This window comes from Camelus ferus, chromosome 3 (assembly GCF_009834535.1).
Source record: "Camelus ferus isolate YT-003-E chromosome 3, BCGSAC_Cfer_1.0, whole genome shotgun sequence".
NCBI lineage: Eukaryota > Metazoa > Chordata > Mammalia > Artiodactyla > Camelidae > Camelus > Camelus ferus.
Window position 1 is genome coordinate 98392460 of NC_045698.1, and position 26121 is coordinate 98418580.

The window sequence follows — 26121 nt, forward strand, 5'->3', positions numbered from 1 at the left end:
CCAGTTTCACCTACCCTCCACCCCCTGAATCTGGCCACCAATCTGTTCTCTGTATCTTTGTTTGTTTGTTTGTATTTTAGATACCACATAAGTGAGATAATTTTTCTTAATGTAGGCATTTATCACTATAAACCTGCCTCTTAGCACTTCTTTTGCTGCAACCCATACATGTTGGTATGTTGTGTTTCCATTTTCATTTGTTTCAAGAAATGTGTGAATTTCCCTTTGATTTTGTCTTTGACCCATTGGTTTCCAAGAGCGCATTATTTAATTTCTGTATGTTTATGAGTTTTTCAGTTTTCCTCCTGTTGTTGATTTCTAGTTTCATAATATTGTGGTTGGAAAAGATACATCATATAATTTCAGTCTTTTAAAATTTGTCGAGACTTCTTCTATGACCTAACATATGATCTATCTGGGAGAATGTTCCATGTGTGCTTGAGAAGAATGTATATTCCGCTGCCCGTGGATGGAATGTTCTGTATATGCTTGTCAGGTTCACTTGATATAAAGTATAGTTCAAGTTCAATGTTTCCTTATTGGTTTTCTGTGTGACCTATCCATTGATGAAAGTGGAATGTGAGGTGATACCTCACTGTAATTTTGATTTGCATATCTCTAATAAGTATAAGTTGTCTTTTTGTTTTGTTTATATTTTCCTTTGCTATGCAAAAGCTTTTAAGTTTAATTAGATCCCGTTTATTTATTTTTGTTTTTTATCTTAATTAGTTTAGAAGACAGATACAAAAAATATTGCTGTAATTTATGTCAGTGTGTTTTCCTCTAGGAGCTTTATAGTATCTAGTTTTACATCTAGGTCTTTAACCCATTTTGAGTTTATTTTTGTTTATGGCATTAGAGAATGTTCTAATTTCATACTTTTACATGTTGCTGTCCAGTTTTCCCAGCACCTCTAAATTGAAGAGACTGTCTTTTCTCCATTGTATATTCTTACCTCCTTTGTTATAGATTAATTGACCATTAAGTGTGTGGGTTTATTTCTGGGCTTTCTAGCCTGTTCCATTGATCTATGTGTCTATTTTTGTGCCATTACTACACTGTTTTGATTACTGTAGCTTTATAATATAGTCTGAGGTCAGAGAGCCTGATTCCTCCAGCTTCATTCTTCTTTTTCAGGATTGTTTTAGCTAGTCAGGGTCTTTTGTGTTGCCATATAAACTTAACAATTTTTTGTTCTAGTTCTGTGAAAAACGCCATTAGTAGTTTGATAGGGATTACATTGAATCTGTAGATTGCCTTGGGTAGTATGATCATTTTAACAATATTGATTCTTCCAATCCAAGAACACTGTATATCTTTCTATCTCTGTCATCTTCAGTTTCTTTCATCAGCATCTTATAGTTTATATAGTATAGGTCTTTTGCATCCTTAGGTAAGTTTATTCCTAGATATTTTATTCTTTTTGATGCAATGGTAAGTGGGACTGTTTTCTTAATTTCATTTTAAAAAATATTTCATTGTTGTATAGAAATGCAACAGATTTGTGTGTGTGTTAATTTTGTATCCTGCAACTTTACCGAATTCACTGATGAGCTCTAGTAATTTTCTGGTAGTGTCTTTAGGATTTTCCATGTATAGTATCATGTCATCTGCAAACAGTGACAGTTTTCCTACTTTTTTCCAAGTTGGATTCCTCTTATTTCTTTTTCTTCTCTGATTACTGTGGCTAGGACTTCCAAGACTATGTTGAATCAAAGTGGTAAGAGTGGACATCTTGTCTTGTTCCTGATTTTAGAGGAAATACTTTCAGCTTTTCACCATAGCGTATGATGTTAGCTGTGGGTTTGTCATATATGGCCTTTATGTTGAGGTATGTTTCTTCTATGCCCACTTTCTGGAGAATTTTTAAAATCATAAATGGATGTTGAATTTTATCAAAACCTTTTTTTCTGCATCTGTTGAGATGATAGTATGGTTTTTATTCTTCAGTTTGTTAATGTGATGTATCACACTGACTGATATGCAGATATTGAAAAATCCTTGTATCCCTGGGATAAATCTCACTTGATCATGGCATAGTGATCATTTTAATGTGTTGTTGGATTAAGTTTGCTAGTATTTTGTTGATGATTTTTGCATCTATCTTCATTAGTGATATTGGCCAGTAATTTTCTTTTTTGTGAAATCTGTGTCTAGCTTTGATATCAGGGTGATAGTGGCCTGACAGAATGAGTTCAGAAGTGTTTCTTCCTCTGCCATTTTTGGAGCATAGCTTCAGAAAGATAGGTGTTAACTCTTCTCTAAATGCTTGGTAGAATTCACCTATGAAGCCGTCTGGTCCTGGACTTTTGTTTATTGGGAGTTTTAAAAATTACTGATTTAATTTCATTACTGGTAATTAGTCTGTTTATATTTTCTACTAATTCTTGGTTCAGTCTTGGGAGATTGTACGTTCTAAGAATTTGTCCATTTCTTCTAGTTGTCCATTTTATTGCATATAGGTGTTCGTAATAGTCTCTTTTGGATGGCTCGCTTGATCATTATGTAGTATCCTTCTTTGTCTCTTATAACAGTCTTTATTTTAAAGTCTATTTTGTCTGATGTAAGTATTGCTACCCCAGCTTTTTTTTGATTTCCATTTGTGTTAAATAACTTTTTGCATCCCTTCACTTTCAGTCTGTATGTGTCTCTAGCTCTGAAGTGAGTCTCTTGTAGGCAGCAAATATATGGCTCTTGTTTTTTCATCCATTCAGCCAGTCTATATCTATTGGTTAGAACATTTAGTCCATTTACATTTAAGGTAATTATTGATATGTTTGTTCTTATTACCATATTGTTTATTGTTTTAGATTGTTTTTGTAGGTCTTCCCCCCCCTTTTATTCTCTTCTCTTGTGATTTGATGACTATCATTAGTGTTATATTTGGATTCCCTTTTTTGTGTGTGTGTTTGTATCTATTATAGATTTTGGGTGTGCAGTTATCATGAAGTTTTGGTATAGCAGTCTGTACATATACATGCTTGCTTTAAGTCACTGATCTTAATTTCATGTGCATTTAAAGTACCCTGCATTGGTACTCTCCTCCTCTCAGGGTCACTATTATTGATATCATATTTTGCATTTAAGTGTTTCGTGTATCCCTTAACTGCTTATGTGGCTACAGATGATTTTACTACTTTTATCCTTTAACCTTTATCCTACTTTGTGTGTGGCTGATTTCCTATCTTTACTGTATGTTTGCCTTTACCTGTGAGCTTTCCCATTTTGTAGTTTTCCTGTTTCCAGTTGTGGCCTTTTCTTTTCTGCCCAGAGAAGTTCCTTTAGCATGTGTTATAAAGCTGGTTTGGTGGTGCTGAATTTTTTTTTTTATCATTTGCTTGTCTGTAAAGCTTTTGATTTCTCCATCAAATCTGAATGAGGGCCTTGCTGGTTAGAGTATACTTGGTTGTAGGTTTTCCCCTTTCATCTCTTTAAATATATCGTGCCACTCCCTTCTAGCCTCAGAGTTTCTGCTGAAAAATCAGCTTATAGTCTTATGAGAGTTCCTTTGTATGTTATTTGTTGCTTTTCCCTTGTTGCTTTTAATATTCTCTGTTTGTCTTTAATTTTTGTTATTTTAATTACAATATGTCTCGGTGTGTTTCTCTTATGGGACTCTCTGCACTTCCTGGACTTGGGTGACTGTTTCTTTTCCCAAGTTAGGGAAGTTTTCAGCACTATCTATTCAAATAATTTCTCAGGCCCTTTCTCTTTCTCTTCTCCTTCTAGGACCCCTATAATGCTAATATTAGAGTGCTTGATGTTGTCCCAGGAGTCTCTCAAACTGTCCTTATTTCTTTTCATTCTTTCTTCTTTTTTCTGTTCTGCGGTAGTGATTCCCACTACTCTGTCTTCTGGCTCACTGATTTGTTCTTCTGCCTCATTTAGTCTATTATTTGTCCTTTCTAATGTATTTTTCATTTTAGTTATTGTATTCTTCAACTCTGGTTATTCTTTATATTTTTCTAGTTCTTTGAAAATTTTAATTAAAAATTAAAAATTAAAAAAATTGGGGAAGGTAATTAGATATATTTATTTTTAATTTTTATGTATAAATTATTATTATTATTATTATTTTAGATGGAGGTACTAGGAATTGAATCTAGGACCTCTTGAATGGTAAGCACAGACTTTATCACTGAGCTATACCTTCCCCCTATGTTTTCTAATTCTTTGCTAAAAACTAACTTCTTGCTCTATGCATCCATTCTCCTCTGAAGTTCTCTGATCATTTTCATGATTATTATTCTGAACTCCTTCTCAGGTAGATTGCCTATCTCCACATCACTTAGTTCTTTTTCTGGGGTTTCATCTTGTTCCTTGTCTGGAACATATTCCTCTACCACCTCATTTTCTGTAAATTTCTATTTGTATTTTTATGTATGTGGTAGGTTAGTTATGTTTCCCAACCTTGGAGAAGTGGCCCTCTGTAGGTGATGTCCCATGCGTCCTAGCAGTGCACTCCCCTCTTATCACCCAAGGGCCATGGGCCAGCTGGTCCCAGGGTAGAGTCTGGCCTGTGTTTGTGGACTAGTTCCAAAGGCTGTGGGGTCATTCTTTTCTTGCTCCTGGTGTCTGCCTGCTGGTGAGTGAGGCTGATCTAGAGGCTTGTGCAGGCTTCCTGGCGGGAGGGGCTGTTGCCTTCCCACTGGTGGATGGAGCTGTGTCCTGGCCATCTGGTGGGAGGGCCATGTCAAGAGGTGTGTCTAGAGGTGGCTGTGGGCTTAGGAAGTCTTTACAGCCTGTTTGCTGAATGGTTCTGTGTTCCCACCCAGTTAGTTGTTTAGCCTGAGGCATCCCAGCACTGGAACCTACAGGCTATTGGGTGGGGACAGTTCTTGGTGCTAATGGCCCAAGCAAGACAGCAAGATGTCTGCCTCCAGGAAGGAAAGTTCATGCAGATGAACACTTCATGATATGTCTGCCACCAGCTTTTACATCTCTAGGGTGAGCCACAGCCACCCCCCACCTCCAAGACCAGCAGGCAGCTCAGGCCCAGTCAGTCTCCTATGAAATCAGTACTTCTGCCCTTGGTCCTGGTATATGTGAGATTCTGAGTGTGCTTCTTAAGAGTGAAGTCTGGAGTTCGTGCTGTTAAGCCCTGTTGGCCTTCAAAGCTAAATGCTCTGGGGGCTTTTCCTCCTGATGCCAGGCCCCCAGGCTGGGGAGCCTGACCTGGGGTCAGTACTCTCACTCCTGTGGGAGGGCTTCTGCAGGATAATTATTCTCCAGCTTGTAAGTCAGCTCCCTGGGGGATATGGGACCTGATTATATTGCGACTATGCCCCTCTTACTGTCCCGCTGTGGTTCCCTCTTTATGTCTCCAGTTGTAGAAAGTCTTTTTTTTTTTTTGTAGATTCCAGTCTTTTTTTTTAATCGATGGTTGTTCAGCAATCAGTTGTGATTTTGTTGTGTTTGTGAGAGGACGTGAGCTCACAGTCCTTCCACTCTGCCATCTTGACAAGATCTCTATTTAGATCTTAAATCTTTATTCCTTTCAGCAATATTTTGAGGTCTTCAGAGACCTCATTTTATATTTTATATTTGCATTTTATATTTCTTTTGTTAAATTTTTCCTTAATATTTTCATCTTTTCAATCCTATTGCAAATGGAATTGTTTTCTTATTTCAATTTTCTGGTTTGTTTTTACTTTGGTTTGTGTATAAAATAAAATGATTGATTTTTGTATATTAATTCCTTATCCTATAACCTTGCTGATGCCATTTATTAGTTTTGTAGTTTTTAGTGGATTCTTTAGGATTTTTTATATACAAAGTTATGTGATCTGCAAACAGAGATAGTCTTAATTTTCCTTTCCACCTGAATGTTTTTAATTTCAAATTCTTGCCCAATTGCCCTGGTGAGAACCACCAGTACAATGTTGAATAGGAGTGGTGAAAGAAGATGTCCCTGACTTGTTTCTGATCTTAGAAAAAGCATAATTTTTCACCTGTAACTCTAATATCTGTCAGTAGGTCAGTAATAGTGTCCTTTCTTTTATTTCTAGCTTTAGTAATTTTAGTCTTCTGGCTTTTTCTGTTGGTCAGTCTAGCTAAAGTTTTGTCAGTCATGTTGATCTTTTCAAAGAATCAACTGTGGCTTCATTGTCTTTCTCTGCTGTTGTCCATTTTTTATTTCATGTATATACCTATCAGGAGGAGGTAATTTCCTTCTGTTCCTAATTTGTTTGTTGATTTTTATTATGAAATGGTGTTGAATTTTGTCAAATAATTTTTCTGCATCTATTGAGATGATCATGTGGTTTTGTATTTTAATCAGTTGATGTGTTATTATGGGCTGAATTGTGTCCTACCCAAACCCATCTGTTGACATTCTAACCTCCAGGACCTCAGAATGTGATTATATTTGGAGATAGAGCCTTTAAGAGGTAATTAAGTTAAAATGAAGTCATTTAGGGTGGACCCTAGTGCAATGACTGATGTCCTTATAAGAAGAGAAAATTAGGACATCAACACACACAGAGGAAGACCATGTGAAGACACAGGGAGATAAGACACCTAGTATGTGGTACTTTGTTATGGCAGCCCTAGGAAACTAATACATACAGTGTATTACATTTATTGATTTCCAGATGTTAAATCAACCTTGTGTTCCTGGGAATACAACTCTCGCTTGGTGATGGTGAATAATTTCTTTTACATTTTGCTGAATATAGTTTTCTAGTATTTTGTTGAGAATTTTCCTCTTTGTATTCATGAGAGATACTGGTCTTTAGTTTTCTTGTGATGCTTTTGGTTTTGGTATCAGGGTAGGACATGTTCACTCCTCTTCTACTCTTTGGAAGAGTTTGTAAAGAACTGCTATTAATACTTATGCAAATGTTTGGTAGAATTCATTCATGGTGCCTTTTGATTCTGCTTGTTTGTTTGTTTTTGTATGTAATTCTATCATTACTAATTCAGTCTCTTTACTTTCTATAGGTCCATTCAGATTTTCTATTTCTTTGTGACTCAGTTTTGGTATTTGTGTATTTTAGTAATTTGTCTGTTTCACATAGGCTACTGATTTATTGGCATACAATTGTTCATGGTATTCTTTTATAATCTTTTTTTATTTCTGTACGATCACTTTTACTGCCTCCTTTTTCATTTCTGGTTTTAAGTACTTTCAGTCTTCCGGTTTTTTCTCCTGGTCAAAGTAGGTAAAGATTTGTCAGTTTTGTTGATCTTTTCAAAGAACCAACTTTTGGCTTTATTGTCTTACTCACTATTGTTTTTATATTCTTTATTTCATTTATTTCTGCTCTAATTCTAATTATTTTCTTCCTTCTGCTTGCCTTAGGTTGGTTTGCTTTTATTTGTCCAGTGTCTTAAAGTGGAAGTTTAGGTTATTGATTTGAGCTATTTCTTCTTTTTAAATGTCAACATTTACAGTTATATGTTTTCCTCTAGGCACTGTTTTAGTTGCATCCCATAAGTTTTCATATGTTGTGTTTTGATTTTTATTCATCCTAGAGTATTTTCTAATTTTCCTTGTTCTTTCTTCTTTGATCCGTTGATTGTTTAAGCATATGTTATTAAATTTCCACAATTTGTGAATTCCCCAAATTTCCTTTTGTTATTGATTTCTAATTTCATTCCATTGTGGTCAGAGAACATATGTTGTATGGTATGAATCCTTTTAAATTTACTGGTGCTGATTTTATGGCTTAGTGTTGAGAAGGGCAATCTCATGTGCACAGTCTTTCAACCCTCACTCAGCCACATAAGAATGGGTTTTGGAAAGGGAACCCTCATACACTGTTGGTGGGAATGTAAATTTGTGCAGTCACTGTGGAAAACAGTATGGCAATTTCTCATAAAACTTAAAGTAGAACTACCATATGACCCAGCAATTTTACTCCTGGGTATATATTTAAAAAATGAAAATAGTAATTCAACAAGGTACATGCTCCCCAATGTTCATAGCAACATATTATTTACAATTGCCAAGATATGGAAGCAACCTAAGTGTCCATCAACAGATGAATGGATAAAGATGTGTGATACATATATCACACACACACACAATGGAATACTACTCAGCCATAAAAAAGAATGAAAGTTTGCCATTTTCAACAATATGGATGGACTTGTAGGGTATTATTCTAAGTCAGATAAATCAGACGAGAAGGACAAATACTGTATGATATGGCTTATATGTGGAATTAAAAAAATAAACTAATGAATATAACAAAAAGGAAATAGATTCACAGATATAGAGGACAAAGTAGTGGTTAACAGTGGGGAGAGGAAAGTGAGGAGGGATAAGATAGGGGTAGAGGATACAATTCCAGTAAGATAGGGGTAGAGGTACAAACTATTGTGTGTGAAATAAATAAGCTACAAGGGTATATCGTACAACACAGGGAATGTAGCCAATACCTTACAGTAACTGTAAATAGAGTATAACCTTTAAAAACCTTTATAAATTGTGAATCATTATGGTGTATACCTGTAACTTTGAAAAAGAAGGCAGCATTGACTGTCAAATGTCGTCAGTAAAGTTTGAGAAATATTTGTGCAATAATGAAATTGTTTTAAAGTGGGATTGTTATGGCTACACATTCTGTATATGTTTTTTAAAATAATGAATTGTTTATTTAAATAAGTGAATTTATGAAAGTAAATTATACCTAAAAATGGGTCTTGGGCTTCAACCAATTCCTTATCAAGAGATGAAGGACCCACACAGCCTGTGCTGGGCTTACCACCTTGTGTGGGAATACATTTTCCCGTTTCAGTCTCAATAAATGCTCTATTATCTCTGCTTGGAGCATGCACACCATGTGGTACCTGCCCAACTCCACTGTTATATTTGTTCTTTTTTATTTTATTCTACTTTTTTGAAGTATAATTGATTTAAAATATTGTGTCAGTTTCAGGTGTACAGCAAAATGATTCAGTTATACATACATATATATAAATTTTTTCAGATTATTTTCCATTATAGGTTACTACATGATATTAAATATTATTTCCTGTGTTATACAGTAAATCGTTATCCATTTTATATATAGTAGTGTGTATCTGTTAATCCAGTTTACCTCTCCCTCCCCTTTTCTTCTTTGGTAACCATCAGTTTGTTTTCTGTGTCTTTGAGTCCGTTTCTGTTTTATAAATAGATTAATTTGTGTTATTTTTTAGATTCCATATATAAATGATATAATATTTGTCTTTCTCTGTCTGAATTACTTCACTTAGTATGATACTCTCTAGGTCTATCCATGTTACTGCAAATAGTAATATTTCATTCATTCTTTTTTTTTACAGCTGAGTAATATTCCACACACACCCCCACCTTCTTTATCCATTCATTTGTGATGAGCACATCAACAAATGCTTCCATGCTTGGCTATTGTAAATAGTTGCTTCCATGTCTTGACTATTGTAAATAGTGCTGCTATGCATGTTGGTATGTGTTATGTTTGTTCTTAATGGGGAAGGGAGAAAGTCTTCCTACTGTGGCACAAGAGGGGTGCATGTAGGCAAATTGCTCTGCAGTGGCCTCTTGGAGAGACTTGCTGACCATGAGGTACTGATACCCACTATTGAAGCTGATCTTGCTGTGTCTCTTCCCTATATAAGTAAAGTGTTGCTACATTCAGTGCTTGATTGCATTGTGTTCTTCTTGGCAACTGCAATGCCAAAATGCAATGGGCAGAAGTGTTTATAGAGTCCTCCCTTGGGATTGATAACTGGTGCATGGTAATCTGCATGCTATTTAGCATGTGGTCTATCATGGAGAGTGTCCCATGTGCAATTGAGAAAATATATTCTGCTCTGCATTTCTGTAGAAGTCTTTTAGATGTAGGTAGTTTATAGTGTTTTTAAAGTCTTCCATTTCCTTATTGATCTTCTGCCTAATTGTTATCCATTACTGGAAGTAGGGTATTAAAATCTCCAGCTATTTATGTTGAATTGTCTATTTCTCCTTTCATTTCTGTCAGTTTTTGCTTCATGTATTTTGGGGCTCTGTTGTTAGCTGCCTATATGCTTATAATTTTATACCCTTCTAATTGACCCTTATGTCATTAAAATGTCCCTTTTTATTTCTAGTAATATTTTTGCTGATATTAGTATAGCCACTCCAGCTCTCTTATGGTTGCTGTTTTCACAATACATGTCTTTCTGTTCTTTTATTTTCAACCTATTTGTATCTCTGAATCTAAAGGTGTCTCCTGTAGACAATGTATAGTTGGATCTTGTTATTTTTAAATCTAGTCTGATAATTCTGCCTTTTGATTGGATTGCTTAATCCATTAACATTTAATATTATTACTTATATAGTTGAATTCGTGTTTACCATTTTACCTTTTGTATTCTTTATGTCTTAATTGTCTTTTGTTTTGACATTCCTCCTTTACTGATTTCTTCTTATTGAGTGAATATTTTCAAATATAACAATTTAATTCCTTTAATGAGTTTTAAACTGTATTTTTGGGTTATTTTCTCAGTGGTTTCTCTAGAGTTGTCTATATACTTTTTAACTTACCAGTATATCCTTCAGGTTTATGTTAACTTAATTCTATTGTGATATAAAGATATTACCCATATGTATTTCTTTTCCTTTCTCCATTTTTGTTTTATTATTGTTTATATATATATATATATATATATATATATATATATATATATATATATATATATGTATCTTGTCAGTTGAATTGTGGCCTCCAAAAAGATATGTTCACATCCCACCCCCTGGAGCCTGTGAATGTGACCTATTTGGGAAAAAACAAAGATGTAATTAAGTTAAGGATCTTGAGATGAGCTCATCCTGGATTTTCCAGGTGAGTACTAATTCCCAAGACAAGTGTTTTTAGACAAGATAGAAGAAAGGAAGACACAGACACAGAGGAGAAAGCCATGTGAAGTTAAAGGCAGGTACTGGAATAATGCAAATAATTACCAAAAGCTGGATAAGGCAAGGAATGGGACCCCTCTAGAGCCTCCAGAGGGAGTACAGCCTCCCCAACACCTTTAGTTTGGACTTCTCCCCTCTGGAACTGTGAAAAAAACTGACTTAAGCCACCCAATATGTAGTAATTTTTTACAGCAGCTGCAGGAAATCAGTACACATCTATATATATTACAAGCACAACAGTACATTGTTCTAATTATTGCATTATATAATTTTATATCTTTTGAAGATGCTGAGAAAAAAAGGAAAATAATTTTGTATTCATAGTGTTTCTTATTTGCCATTTCTGGTCCTGTTCATTTGTTCCTGTCGATTCGAATTACCATCTGGTGTCATTTCCTTGTCCAATACAGCTGTTTTCCCATCCACCTCCTTTGTACTGTAATTTGCAAAGTTGTTTCACTTCTATATATTATAGGCTCAACATTTATACATATTATTTCATATAATTGCTTTTTAAAAAGAAGAAAGGAGAAGCCTCTGGGCATATCTCAGAAGGATTACTCTTTCTTTCTGCTTGAATCACAAGGGGATCTTTCTTGGATGTTCACTGTGAGAACCTTGTGAGATTCCTGAAAGTAAAGCCTGTTAATTAAAGTGGGGTGTGCGGCGGGGAGGACAGGGCTCATGACTGTGACCTCCAGGGGTTTCTCACTCTTAAGAGAGTCCACAACTCAGCCTCCAGCAATTTGTCAAAATTTCCATTGACGTGTTTCCTACCAGTCTCTGGCTCTAGTGGCTTCTGCTCCATGTAAGCAAAGCTTGGCTGTGACTCTCTGGATTTGCTTGTCTCTCCGGGAGTTTTCCTGTAATCTCAGTTCTCTTATGGGTTCAGGAAAAGTCATGTATCCAGCCTGTTATTACATGGAAAGGAGTGACAAGTTCTAAGCTCTTTACACGTTGAAGCTGAAACTGGAATTCTGAGTGTATATCATACTAATTTTAAAAAATCCTGATAGATAAAGCATACCCCTCTTTCTGAATCAGAGAAAACTGCTTCTACTACCTGCCTGCTGCCTTCAAGTACTCCACCAGCTAAAGACAAGCTAGACTTTATGTTGCTGAAAGTTGAAGTCTGAAGTTTACTTTTATCTCAAGTATTTTTCTTAAATGATGTCTTTGGATTCTTTTTTCTTTTCCTTGTGTTTGGTTTCTTTAAGGACATCTATTAGGAATATGTTAGACCTCCTTTTCCTGTGTTTTAAAGCCATACTTTCCCCTTGAATTCTTTTAAATTCTTTGTTCTTTGCATTGATTTTTCTCAGCCTTCTTAAGTGCTTCTTGATCTCGACTGTGTACCAAGCAGAGCCTGTTCAGCTTTTTCTAATATGGCTTTAGTATCTGTTACTATATTCTGTTATTTATGATTTTATATTTCTCTCCCATTTATTTCTTGAATTGCATCACCTCAGTTTTCATGGTCTCTTGTGGCCTTTTCATTTTCTCCTTGGAGTTCTGTAACTCTGTTTTGAGTTCTTAATTCTCTGAGACCCTTTAAGATTGCTTTGTGACTCTTGACTAGAGGTCTCTAGTCAAAAAATATTTTTCTGCTTGGTAGTAAAAATTTCCAGGTGTGTATTCTTATCTGTTATTTTTCATATTTATTTTCTTCTTTCTTGTTATGTTTATGTTGATTCAATTTTGGTTCTTTTTCTATTACTCTTTATCTTTTGAGAGGGGTTCATTTAGGACCAGCTACCTGCAGGTGGAGCCTGTCAATGGATGGGCCAGCTGTGCTCTGGACCAACGTGAACATTTCCTTATTTATCATTTGTTAGAGTGGTTCGTGTGTACCTTAGCTTTTACGTATCTCCAACTAGTGAGAACTGGCAGCTGGAAAGCAATCTGTCATCCAGAGTTTTCTCTTAACCTTACCATATCCTTATGTTCACTCTTGAAATAATGATGCCTCTGCTCACGGTCACATTCAGTCCTGCCTTCTCTCCTATTTTGTGCTTACAAACAGGATTATGGGAGAGTCCTGTCTGATTCACTATGTACCTAGATGGTTTTGTCCCAAACAAGGGATCAACAGCTTTATATTTCAGTGTGAAGCACTACTGTGGAAAACTCCAGGCTACTGGCTCTTCCCCAGGTCTTCAGTGGCAGGAATCCTCTCTCAGCTTTTTCTCACATCTTGGCCCAATTTTCATGGCACTTGGTAACTTCTCTTCATATATACTATGGTTGAAGTTCAGACATTTTAAAGAGTTTCATCAAAGATGGAACTTTTTTTTGTTTGCTGTTCTTTTGTTGTTTTTGGTAGGTTTCATGGAGGAGAAGAAACATTATAATGTCCATTTTCATTTATTGATAATTGATAGAAATCTCACTTTTTGTCTAGTTATTTTTGCAGGTATGTAGGAAAGCTGTGTTTTTTAAATTTAAACGAATCATCTCATTGCTCTCTTTGTTAGTTCTAATTATTTTTTTCTTTAATTCTGTGGGAATTATGAGTAGACAATTATATTACCTATAAATTTAACATATATTTATCTAACATCTAACATCTATTTTATCCTCCTTTCTAACACACACACTTGTTTATCTTGTGTTGTCTAGAGTATCAGAGTCAGTACTGAAAATAGCCGTGATGTGAAGTGTCCTATTATGGTCATGATTTTCCATGAGAATAATTCTGGTGCTTTACTATTTAAAATGAAGACAGCCAAGTGTGTGTGTGTGTGTGTGTGTGTGTGTGTGTGTGTGTGTGTGTGATAGCTGTCAAATTTTTATCAAATTTCTTTTAACTGTATATGTCATAGTGGTGATCTGGTAATATTTTCTTTTGAAACTATAATATAATGTGAGATTTGTGAGGATTCCTTTTTGGGGAATGTTGATAGTATCTTTGTCAGATCTTTATTTTAGGTTAGGCACTCCTAATAAGCTGATGTCAGGCAGTGTGGTTGGTAATGGATGCAAGCCTTCCTTTTCAGCCACCATTGATGAAAATTTTCATCTGCAGCTCAGAGAACGATGTGGTGTGACTGCTTACCAAATATGTAGGAATGTGAAATTTGATCTAAGTAAAATATATTATGTGAGTGAACCAGATTGGCTAGCTATTCTCACAATGACATTAAGCAAATCAGAGTTAAAACAAATTAAGTATAAAAGTCTAGAACTATTTGATCTGTGGCTTAATAGCAACTAGGGAAAAATAGATGTGAATTTTAGTTTTCAGTCCATGATAAAAAAAGTTATGTGATGCAGCTGTTAAAGAACCAGATGCAGTTTTAGACTCTATTACTTGATATGTAGTTTTTGGAATGATTGGGCTAGATCGCCTCTTCTTGGATATGATTTGACCAATCTGGAGTATGACTTTAAGTTGTGTGGGCTCCACTTTGATTATGAAATAGAATAAGATTTTATAAAAAGGTAATTTTAGAAAAATTGATACATAGCTATAAAAAGTAGTAAGTAAACACAGCATATACTTAATCAGAGTGAAGTTTCATGAAGAAAGGTCAAAGATACTTTATATATTATGTTATTGAGAAAAACTAATTCCTTGGTAGTAAAAACCTGAGAAAGGAATTCTATAGTAATTTGCTGTTGGTAAGGAGTTCAAGTAAGGAAAAAAAAAACCTAACAATGATTGACACAGGCTGTTGTGTATGCAGAGTGCTTTAGCCACTTAATTTACATGCCCAGAGCTTAGCTGGATATTTAAGAAACAAAATTGAGTGATACAGATCTCTACCCTCAAAGAACTCCCAATCTATTAGACTTGATTTGGACCCTTTATGAAGCTATTTTACAGGATAAAAATTTGCTTAATGTGTTTGTGATGTCCAGACTTTTAATTTAGTTCCCATAAGTACATAAAATACTCCCAGGGAATAATCTTAAGCACTAAGAAAGTTTTGTTTAAAGTATAATAGCCTTTTGCTGACAAACACTTTGGTGGGTATTCAGATTATTCTCCTGTTTGGCTTCAAGATCTCTAATATGAATTTATGCACAATGGCAAGAAATCTTTTGAATTTACAGATTAAGGCCGAGTTTGGTTGGAGAGCTTTATAATAATAGTCCTGACAGTAGAGCCCAAACAGAAATCAGAACAACGTTTTTGCACCGAGTCCACTTAAAGTTGTACTTGCACTGAATTACAGGCTTGAAAATGCTTGAATTAGGAGAAACTATGGAAAATGCCATAAACTGGCAAAGTGAAATATTAGAAAGGAAAGGTTCTGCTAAAGCGAAGTTTTGCTAATTTATAATTTTAAGGTTCACCTAGACATCTTACACAAAAGGAAAAATTCTTGAGACTTCTGCGTCTTTGAGATGTCCAAATATCTCAATATCTCCTAAATATTGCTTCCCCATGAATCTCAGTTATGCCTAAAGATAGGGAGGCAGATGGTGGGACACATTCCACTAGGTTAGTGCTGTCCACTTATTCCTGAGACAAACTAAACCCTTTGAAAATAAACATCAGTGGCAGTTTAAACAGAAATGAGAGAAAAGGGAAGCCAAAGGGTGTCTGGGAAGTGTGTGAGTAGGGAAGAGTTTTCGTCAAGATTTTCCATGCTGATTCTCAATAGGAGTTTTTCCTTCTCCCCACTCGCTAATCCACACCCACGCATACTGTCCTCCTAGATGTACTTCAGAATTCCTAAACCCAGTGTAATGAGAAGCTTGATTGCAGATCTAAAAGTCAGGGGCCTTTCAAAAGTTATGTACATCTCTCCAGGTGCATTTCATAAGCTGCTAATGGAAAAGTGAAAAGTATAGCCTTTTATTACCCCAAAGCAGGTAGCTTGGTTGGCAGCATTAAATTAAAATGAGGAAATGCCAGTCCTGATCTCTGGCGCTGAAGTAGATAATTAGTTTTGTTCTGAAATTTGGTGAGGAATAAATTTAATTTTTATGAGTTATTTCACATCCTAACAAGGATCCCCAGTGATGGCTGTGCTTATGCCTCTTCTTAACACTTCAGTAGGCGGACATGTTTCTTGCTTTAACTTTATCTAAGTCTTGGTGTCAGTGATATTTTGGTTCCTTAATTCAGAAAGACAAATTAGTCAGGGGTATTTACTACTTACATTGCCTTATGTGGCAGCCTGCCCTACTTCCTTGGAAGAAATAAGGGATGGGTTTGTGATGTTCAGAGAAGGTGGCTGGCTCTTAGTGGTGCACTGAAGTTTCCAATCCTACTTTCAGTCTTAAGACCAGAAAGCTGGAGCTGCCTATCTACCCCTGCCCCAACTCCATTTTAACTGACAATTTAAAAATTATTAGAGAAATAGTTAATGTTCAATTTAGTGCTCCATTTGTAAGCACTGAAGTTGAGAGAATTATGTAAATAATCCCCATGTATCCAGTACTCAGCTTCAATAATTATCAATAACTTTTAGGCAGTTTTCTGACCAGAAAATATAATGCCCTGATAGCTTGAATTCTTGATCTATATTCAGCCTTTGTCTTTCAAATTTTGCTTCTTGAGGCTTCGGACACTACAATTGTATTAAACGAAGGACTTGAGTGAGGAATTTAGTGTTTAACGGTCATTTAAAAGAGTCTCTTTTTCAGCTCTCTTCCCCCTCAGGGAAAGCCCCTGGCTGTAGGGTGTTAGGTGGAATTTGGAGGTATTTCTTATAGCAAATAGATGTTTTTTTTTCGTAGAACTGATCATTGTCTCGATTTCCATGCAGAAGACCCGCTAAAAACAAAGCAGGAGAATGAGGGCTATCAAGCCTGTTCTTAACCTACCTCATTGCTGTTTTCTAAATATTTACAGAGAGCAAGTTCATAGGATAGTTTCCTGGTCACACTCCGGAGAGTATCTCAGTATTTCCTTGCCCTTCCACTTTGCACGTCCTGTTTAGGAGTGAGCTGTTCACCTTTCTGAGTTTCTGGTGCTTGATATTGACTGGTTCCTAACCCCTTCTTTCATCCGGAGCGTCAAGGGACGTTTGCAAACCACTCCCAGTAGGGCCTCCTGGGGAAAGAGAAACTGCTGACCCGCAGAAAGCGGGACGAACGTAGTAGACCCGGAATTGCGCTCGCCCACTCTGGTGTCTCGGAAAGCCAGAGTCCCGGGGAAGCTTGAGGACGATACTGTTTCCCAATTTGCCCCTCGCTGGTCGCCTCTATTGAAATCTTGGTGGCTCCTGGGACATACTAAGATGAAGGAGAGACTTTAACCCACAGCGGAGAGGCTGAGAATCCAGCACGGAATGTACCATAGTACTTGGTTTGGGAGCTCCTGTTTCCTTAAGGCTCGAAGGCGTAGTAGTTCACGATCACGGTGCCGCCTCTCACCGCCTCCGCCTCCGTTCCTCTCGGAGTTCGCCCCCTCCGCGCGCGCTGTAGGGAGTCGGTGGTCCGAGCGCCCGGGACCGGACGTTTGACGAGAGGCCCGTTACAAGCCGTCTTCAGGCAGAGGCTGTAAGCGTTAAAACCAGGGCAGTCTCAGGGCGTTGTCCTAGGAAACGCCGTTTAAGGGAAGATGTGACAGTTTCTCGGAGCGTCTTCCTTGCCCCGCCCCGCGCTCGCTGCCCGGCCCGGGGGAGCGGGCGGGGGCGAGATCCCCCGAGGTCGCGCTTCCCCGGCCCCGGCGGTTTACCTCGTCCCCGCACCCCTAGGCGGCGCTGCGCTCCTCCGCACCCGGCGGGCTCTGCTTTCCCAGACGGCTGCCAAGCCTCCAGTCTAGCAATCGTAGCTCGCTGCCGGCCAGCCCCGGGCAATTCCGGTATTCAGAAGGCGAACGTCGGCGGTCTCTGCACCCCCAGCCGGCAGCCGCGGCCGGCCGGCCCTCGCTCTTTATCGCGGCTAGTGCTCTCCGGGAGTCCGGAGCATGATCCTGGGTCACCGCTGGCGGAGCGAAGACGCCGAGAGGGAGGGAGGATGGTGGGCTGGAAGGTGGCGGTTCTATGCTTGTGGGTCTCCTGCAGCTCTGCAGCGGGACAGCTCGAGTACTCAGTGTCGGAGGAGACCGAGCGGGGCGTAGCCGTAGGCAATGTTGCCCAGGACTTGAGGCTGTCAGCGGCCGCTCTGTCCCTGAGGAACTTTCGCTTCCTTTCCAGCCACGGCGAGCCCTACTTCGGGGTTGATCTGGCCAGCGGTAGCTTGGTAGTCCGAGAGCCAGCGGACCGCGAACAGCTGTGCGGGGCCAAAGCTGCCTGCGTTTTGACATACGAACTGGTGCTCGAGGACCCGCTGGAGCTGCACAAGATGCGCATTCACGTCCTGGACACCAACGACAACTCACCTCACTTCCCTGCTGGCGACGTGCAGCTGCACATTCCCGAGTTCCTGATGCCAGGAGCCCGCTTTACACTCCCTAATGCCCAAGATGCCGACGAGGGAAGCAACGGGGTGCTAAGCTACAACCTGAGCCCCAGCCAGCACTTTCGCCTGGACATGGGGTCGCGGGTCGACGGCAGCGAATACCCGGAGTTGGTATTGGAAAAAGCGTTGGATCGGGAGCAGCGTGCCACCCATCAGCTGGTGCTCACCGCTCAGGACGGCGGGCTGCCGGTGCGCTCTGGAGACGCACAAGTCACCATCATCGTGGTGGACACAAACGACAATGCGCCTGTATTTGAGCGCACAGTATACCGCACCAAGGTGCCAGAGACTGCCCCCAACGGGACTGTGTTATTCCGAGTTCAAGCCTCGGACCCGGATGAAGGCTCCAATGGGGAAATCCGGTACTTCTTAAGTAACAGCACGCAAGCAAAGCTGCGACACTACTTTCACGTGCACCCAAGAAATGGGGAAGTGCGGGTAGCTGCTTCACTAGGTCCGCCTGAAATGCTGTTGGAGGCATATGTCGAGGCCAGAGACGAAGGCGCCTTCAGTCTAGCCAGCACTGCCAAACTGCTGGTGGAAGTGACTGATGTGAACGATCACGCCCCCGAGGTGAACCTCCTCACTCTCTCCAGTCCGGTTTCCGAGGACGCCGCCGCTGGCACAGTGATTGCTCTCCTTAGTGTAAGGGATGAGGACCTCGGTCCCAATGGTAAGGTCATTTGTAGCATGTCCACTGGAGGCCCTTTTAAGCTGAAGTCTTCCTTTGACAACTACTACAGCTTGCTAACTGATGGGCCGCTGGACCGGGAACAGGTCAGTGAATACCAAGTCCTGATCACCGCCTCTGATGGTGGCTCGCCCCCGCTTAGCACTCGCAGGACACTGATTGTGTCAGTTGCTGATATCAACGATAATACACCAAGCTTTTCTCAACCGAAACAGGAACTTTTTGTGGCTGAAAACAATGGCCCTGGGGCCTCTCTAGGACGCGTGTTTGCCCAGGACCCAGACCTGGGAAAGAATGGCCTTGTCTTCTATGAGCTGTTGGATGTTATCTCTGAAGGGCAGGCAGCCTCTAGCTTGGTGGCAGTAGATTCATCCAGCGGGGCTATCTCTGCCAAAATTGCCTTTGACTTTGAGCAGCTCAGGGGGTTTCACTTCCAAGTGGAAGCCCGGGATGGTGGCTTACCTCCCAGAAGTGCAACAGTGATTGTGAACTTGTTTGTGGTAGATAGGAATGACAATTCTCCAGTCATCCTGTTTCCTTTGCCCAGAAATGGTTCTGTTCCAGTGGAAATTGTGCCCCGCTCTGCCAGAACAGGACATTTGGTCACAAAAGTGGTAGCAGAGGATGCAGACAGTGGCTCTAATGCTTGGCTTTCCTATCACATCTCTCAGGCTTCTGACTCTAGCCTTTTCAGAATTTCAGCCAGTATGGGAGAGCTCCGTACTGCTCGCTTGGTTCTTCCCACTGATGCAGTTAAACAGAGGGTGGTGGTAGTGGTTCGGGACCATGGTGACCCATCACTTTCTACCTCTGTCACATTGGGCGTACTGTTGAGCAACTCTGCTCCTCAGGTCCTTCCAGACTTTGAAGATGCCTGGGAAATAGAAGGGCACCTTTCTGCCCAGAACCTGCATTTAATAATTGCCCTGGCCTGTGTTTCGTTTTTATTTTTGGGGTGCTCACTTTTCTTTGTGTGTAGCAAATTGAGCCAGAGCCCAGGTTGTTGCCCTCAAAGCTGCTGTCACTCTCCGGAGGAGTCCAGATGTGGAAACAAGATGGTTTCCAATCCTTGCGTGACATCAGCCACAATAGATGTCACTACAGTGGAGAGACTTTCTCAGACCTATCTCTATCGGGCCTCTTTGGGACTTGGTTCTGATAACAATAGTTTGCTGTTACGTGGGGAATACGGTGCTGCTAACCTGAGAAATGTGGCCACTGGTGTAGGACTGAGTGTGCCAATTTCCTGTATTCAGATTCGGAATAGGAAAGGGGACCACGCCAATGTCAATGCCATGGTAAGCAAATTTTATGGGATTTGAGTACCTTGACCAGGAAGTGGCCACTATTTTCTGAAATGTTTCTTAGATGAGCCTTTGGCAATATTTAATCCATTGGATTGAACACTCTTGCTTAGCACCCACCGTGCTAAGAATTCTGAGAGTACACAAGTATTAAAAAAAGACTGTTGTTGGCTTCAACAAGATTATAGCGTATTTTTGAGGAACCAGGGTAAGAAATTCAAACCTATTAAAGCACAGTAAAAGTAACTTAGCATCTAGGTCTAAAATTAAAAATAATCAAGCACTGAAGTTTCTGGTACGAGTAATAAATGATCCGAGACGTCTTTAAATAATTCCTTTTGGGAATTTCTTTAAGGAATTACTTAAAGCAAATATCTCTTCATTCAAAAAAGTATTCTGAGCAATGGTGATGTGTAAGGCATTATGATACCTAAAGTAGGAATGAAAAATATGTAAGAGTCTTTGCATAATGCAAACTTAGTATCATGGAAGATGAGATGTTTCCTCAAGCCGTCACAATACATAATTTAAAAACGATGATAATCTAAAACAGGTAAAAATAAATCGCAATGGATGTTCAAAGAAGGGGGAGAGAAAACATGAGAGAACATCTAGGCAGGGAGGAGGGAATCAGAGAAGGCTTTGTGGTAGAGATGACATTTGAATTGGATCTTGAATTATATAAAATGCAGTATATTCTCTAGACTGTACTTTACAATGAAAAGCATTTTGGCAAAGTAGTCTTTTTTTGAGAATGATACACCAAAACATAGTGAATAGTTTTTGTAAGTACGTAGAAATTATAGGCATGTTTCAAAATACCTATTTGTACTGACAGAAAGAGGATAACACAATTGGTACAGGACTTGACAACCTTTTATTTTGTGTTCTTGATATATTTCATAAAGAGGACAGATGAGTAATTATGTCAGAAACATTTGTGTGTTCAGAGGTACTCTTACCATTCAAAGTCCGTTCAGTGTGGATTGAATATTCTTCCTATTTTAGAAGCCAGTATACTTAGAAATAAGGAAATATCATATTTGAGAGTAATGCATTTAATAAAAATTATTCAACTACTGCACCTTATCTATAATGGCCCTTGGCATTTTAAAACTTTCTGAATTGAATGGGAGCAGTTGGGATAGCAATTTTACAATACTACTTTCTGATTTCTCATAGAGATCACAGATATAAGGGAAGGAGGTGTGCAGAAATTTGAGAAGGGAAGGTTTTGCTATTCAAAGCAATAAGGGTAAAAGTGGATTGTAAGTTATTCTTCAAATAATGATGTTAACTACAAATAAAATAGATTTGCATCCACTAAAACTTTGCATAATTAATATTCTCACATGATATAACAGAATCCAGTATATACTATATGATTAGTAAATACTTGCTGAATGAATTCATAAGTCAATTTGTGAATATGTGAATTAGGTGGTAACACTGTTCAATTTAGAGGGAAAGACTCTGACTTACTTTTCTACTTTATGTGTGTATATAGGAAACAGTTCAAAGGCCATTTTCAAATATGTTATTTCAATGATTATTTTCTTCCTTGTGATATATGATCATGAAACAACATAACAGGGATTTTCTGGTCTTAGAGCTGACATGAAAAACCTCAGTGCTGTCTTCTGGGGCTAAATATGAGTCCAGCTCCTGTTGATGACAAAGTGGTTAGTAGGGATGCACATCATCACAGTGGGAGATTACAGTGAATGAAAATTTAAATACAGCTCACTTTAAGGGAGAAAGTTGGTTCACAAGATGTTAGTATTTCAGATATCAAAACACAATGTGTAATATCTCTTCCTATTAAGAAAAGTCACCATTTACTTTCCTTTCATCACTTTCTGTAACAAGGCGAGATACGAATACCAGTAATGTCTGTGAAGTTTGGGAGTCAGGAGTTGGTTGAGAGGCCCATTTTGATTCAATTAGAAAGGAAAATAAGTAAATTAAAGGAAGACCAATGGATCTGAAAGTTAGAAGGAAAATTATCTTCTTAAAAGGAAAAAAATACATAGCTAAGAACAGAGGAAAATGTCCCCTGCCACAGAATTTTTAAACTTAATTTGACTACTAAGCAAAGTAACAGAGACACACTGTTTAGATGAAGCAGGAATGTTGTGCCATCTCATTCATCCGCTGAGCAATCTTTTTCCATCATTGTTGGTATTTCACTTTTTAGGTAGTCTATTATCTGTTCATTTTTGTGGGCTGGATAATTCCTTATATATATATATATATATATATATATATATATATATATAGAAAGTTTGATGCATAAAAACATGGATAAAATAACTTCCGTAAAGCTAGAGTATTTGCAGTTCAACACAGGCATCTGTTAATTTATTCTTTCTGCCCAATTGCAGACTGATCCAATCTTGATTCTTTAGAAAAGAATGCTTCTTACAGTGTTCATTGAATGCCGTAAGAACAACTACAGGAGTCTAGAAAGAAAATCTTTGTTGCTTGAGTTTTATGAAACATATATCCTTTGAAAAGTGTGCAATTTTGTAATTTTAACTGTGTGACTGAGTCATGCAGAATCAAACTGATGCATATGTGTTTATATTTTGTTGAGATTCTAAGCCCTTCTGTCTTAGTTTAGTTTACAGTGTATGTTAGCAGAGTTTACAATGCTAAAAAAAATCAGCTTAAGAAATTCAGGAGAACGTTTTATCTATATCTCTCCTATTGATAATATCTAACAGGTATAAACAAAATTGATCCACTGTGCAACAAGTACACAGCATGAGCCTCATGTCAGTCTTTTCTGTTAAGATTCTTGATGGACAGTTTAAGTTTTTAGATTGGTATCTGAGATGGTACCACTGTGATGTAAACATCTACTTACTATTTAAAATTAATTGCATTGGCAATTTTTAAGATAATAAATGTTAATGTAGCAAAAATGCAAACAGTGTACACTGACTTTATGAAAAATTCCACTTGAAAATTATATTTTGAACACATCAAGATTTTCTTAGCGTATTGTTCTTCTGGAGTTAGAGCAGTTTCTCTTTTGCCAGGATATGTGGGGTATAAGATATTTCCCCTTTGCAGTGTCATTTGTTAACAAGAGTGGTAGAATGTTTCTGGCATTCTAGGTGTTTTTAGTTGCTAACATTTTTATATTTCTCTAAGTAGGCTTTTTCATAGGCTAATTGGATGGTTTATTATGTCTATGTTGACTTTGAAGCTGATAACCACACTTTGAAAAACTTTAGAGTGCAGGAACTAAGGAAGTGTGAATGGAATATGAAATATATTCAGATTTAAAAATATATAGGCAGGACAGTAATATTTGTTGTACAAGACAGAAGCCTCAACCTAGTGAAAAGGAAAGAAAAAGAGCATCATAATTTAAGTAGACAAAAGAAGAGCAATGCCTGGGAAATTATAAGTGGGAAAGTTTTGACATGTCTGATAATGTTAATGACCTATTGATTTTTGTTGCCTTCAATGTTTGCAATTAGAGAGAAACAATAATATCTCAGAGACTAAATACACTGAGCTGGGTTGGGATGAAAATAGACTAAATTGCTAAGAGGTTTTTACATTGCTGAAATGCATATAATATGAATATCAGAAATAGCATTTGGCAGAACATCAAATGAATATAGATCACAATCTGGGATTCTAATTAAAGTATGGGAAGCAAGGAATTTATTAGTAACGATTATTCTTTAAAGCCAAACTAAATGATAAAGGTGGTTACTCACCTTGTTCCCAATTTTAATTGATGAGGCGAGAATGGTTCAGGATGTAAATAAATTACATGTCTCTTTTGTACTGCATTTATGAAAAAGAGTTAGGATAAGAATTTCTTCTTCATGCCATAAACACAGAAGGTCGTTATATATTCATCTGGAACTTGCCTTGGAATCTAGGAATGAATATGCAATCATGTAATCTCTAGTGCTGAGGAGAAAGAGAAAAACCTTTCCGTCCCAACCCAAATTGTTGGCTGTAGCCATCTGGTCGCTATATATATATATATATATATATATATATATATATATACACACGCACTGTTTTCACAGCAGAGCTTATTGACATGCCTCAAAAATGTACTGTGAATTCAGGCACATTATGTTTATTCTTTAGAATCTTTACGCAAAGATTACAGCTGTTTTGTTTAGAATCAAAACATGTTCATACTAAATAAAAACAACCAGGTAAGACATCTTAATAGTGGACTTGTGCATTTATATTCATCCCTTGAGATTGGCATGTCATTTTCCTTTCTTGTAAGGGTTTGGTGTCAGCGTTATGCTAGCCTTATTGAACAAGTTAGAAGTGGTTTTTTTTTCTCTCTCTCTCTCTCTTTTCTATTCTCTGGTCATGTTTGTTAAGATTGGTGAGATTTCTTAAATATTTAGTGAATTCACGAGATTCACGAATTTTCTTTGTGGTGAAGTTTTACATCATGAAATCACATTTCTTTACTAGTTATAGACATTCATATTTTTATTTTTGTTTCATTTCTATAAATTCTTTTTCTAGAAATATGTTAATTTCATCTAAAATTTCAAGTATTTTGGCATAAAGTTGCTTATAATGTCCTCTGTGATCTTTTTAACATCTACGGAACCTGTAGTGATATTCTTTTGAACCCTGAAGATATTGTCACCACTCATTTTTCCTGATTAGACTTGGAAGTAGCTTATTATATTAGCCTTTTTAAGGACTAGCTCTTGGCTTCTGGGATTCTCTTTCTTGTATATTTGCCTTCTAGTTCACTGACTCCTGCTCTTAACATGATTTGCTTCTTCATATTTTCTTTGTATTCAATTTGCTACTTGATTTCTAGCTTCTTATTCAGCTTATTGATTTTCAGGTTTTGTTGTTTGTAATGTATGGGTGTAAGGCTGAAAGTTTTCCACTAAGTGTGGTATTAGCTGCTTCACACAAATCTTATTTTATAAAGTTTTCGTTGAAGTATAACATACATAAAAGTTTGTATCATACGTGTACTTCTTGAGAAATAATCCAAAGGCAACACAATCATGTAATCACCACAGAGGTAAGGAGGTAGAGGTGCTTTAGCAGCATCCCCAACCCCCCTCAGCACTCCTCTATAATGACTGGCTTCTGAGGCATGACCGTTGTCATGAGTTCCAACATCATAAAGATAGAATCATGTGTTATGATTATGTTTTGTGTCTTGCTAGTTTCACTCAATATTATACATGGGACATTCATCAGGCTGGCTGTGCATAGCAATAATCCATCCAGTAAATTGCTGTATATTGCATTGTATGAATATACCACCATTTATCTATCTATTTTTCTGTTGATGGACATTTTTTCAAGTTTATTTTTTTCTACTGTGAACAACTCTGCGATGAACATTTTCCTCATGTCTTTTGGTGCAATTACATTTGCATTTCTGTTGACTGTGGAGCTAGTAGTAGAAATTGCTTGGCTATGAGGTATGAGTATGCTTAGCTTTAACAGATACTGGCAACAGTTTCCCCAATTAGTTGCTTCAGTTTACTCTCCCACCAGCAGCGCTTGAGAGTTCCAGTTACTCCACATTCTTGAATAATTAGTATTACCAGCCTTTCAAATTTTCATCATTATGGTGGTGTGTACTAGTATCTCATTTTTTAAATGTAAGTTCTAGATTTGTGTTTTTTTTCATGTAATGTAACAATTGAATACTGAGCAGTCTACGAAGTGACTATTAAAATGCTTAGACCATTCATCCTTCCCTTCCATTATATACTTTCTAAAAGTCAGGTTTATTGGTTGTTTGGTAAATATTGGTCCACTGAACTATACAGATCTTCCAAATGTGGACACATTTTATTATACATTTGTCAATACCACCACTGATCGCATCAGGCAGTGTTTCAGTATTGGGAAGCTACAAGCTCACG

The 26121-nt window shown here is 37.8% G+C and overlaps 2 protein-coding genes across 4 annotated transcripts in view; both read left to right on the plus strand.

The window, feature by feature from the left end:
• Positions 1 to 26121, plus strand: part of LOC102506344 (protocadherin alpha-C2) — a 135909-nt gene that overhangs the window by 34678 nt on the left and 75110 nt on the right. The window lies entirely within an intron of this gene.
• On the plus strand, positions 17294 to 20239 carry PCDHAC1 (protocadherin alpha subfamily C, 1). Its single transcript, XM_032476911.1, has one exon. The coding sequence runs from the start codon at positions 17783 to 17785 to the stop codon at positions 20237 to 20239; it is 2457 nt and encodes an 818-aa protein (XP_032332802.1). The 5' UTR covers positions 17294 to 17782.

Bases quoted from the DNA above. Each gene is read 5' to 3' on its own strand.
- PCDHAC1 (XM_032476911.1), top strand. From the start codon at position 17,783: ATGGTGGGCTGGAAGGTGGCGGTTCTATGCTTGTGGGTCTCCTGCAGC.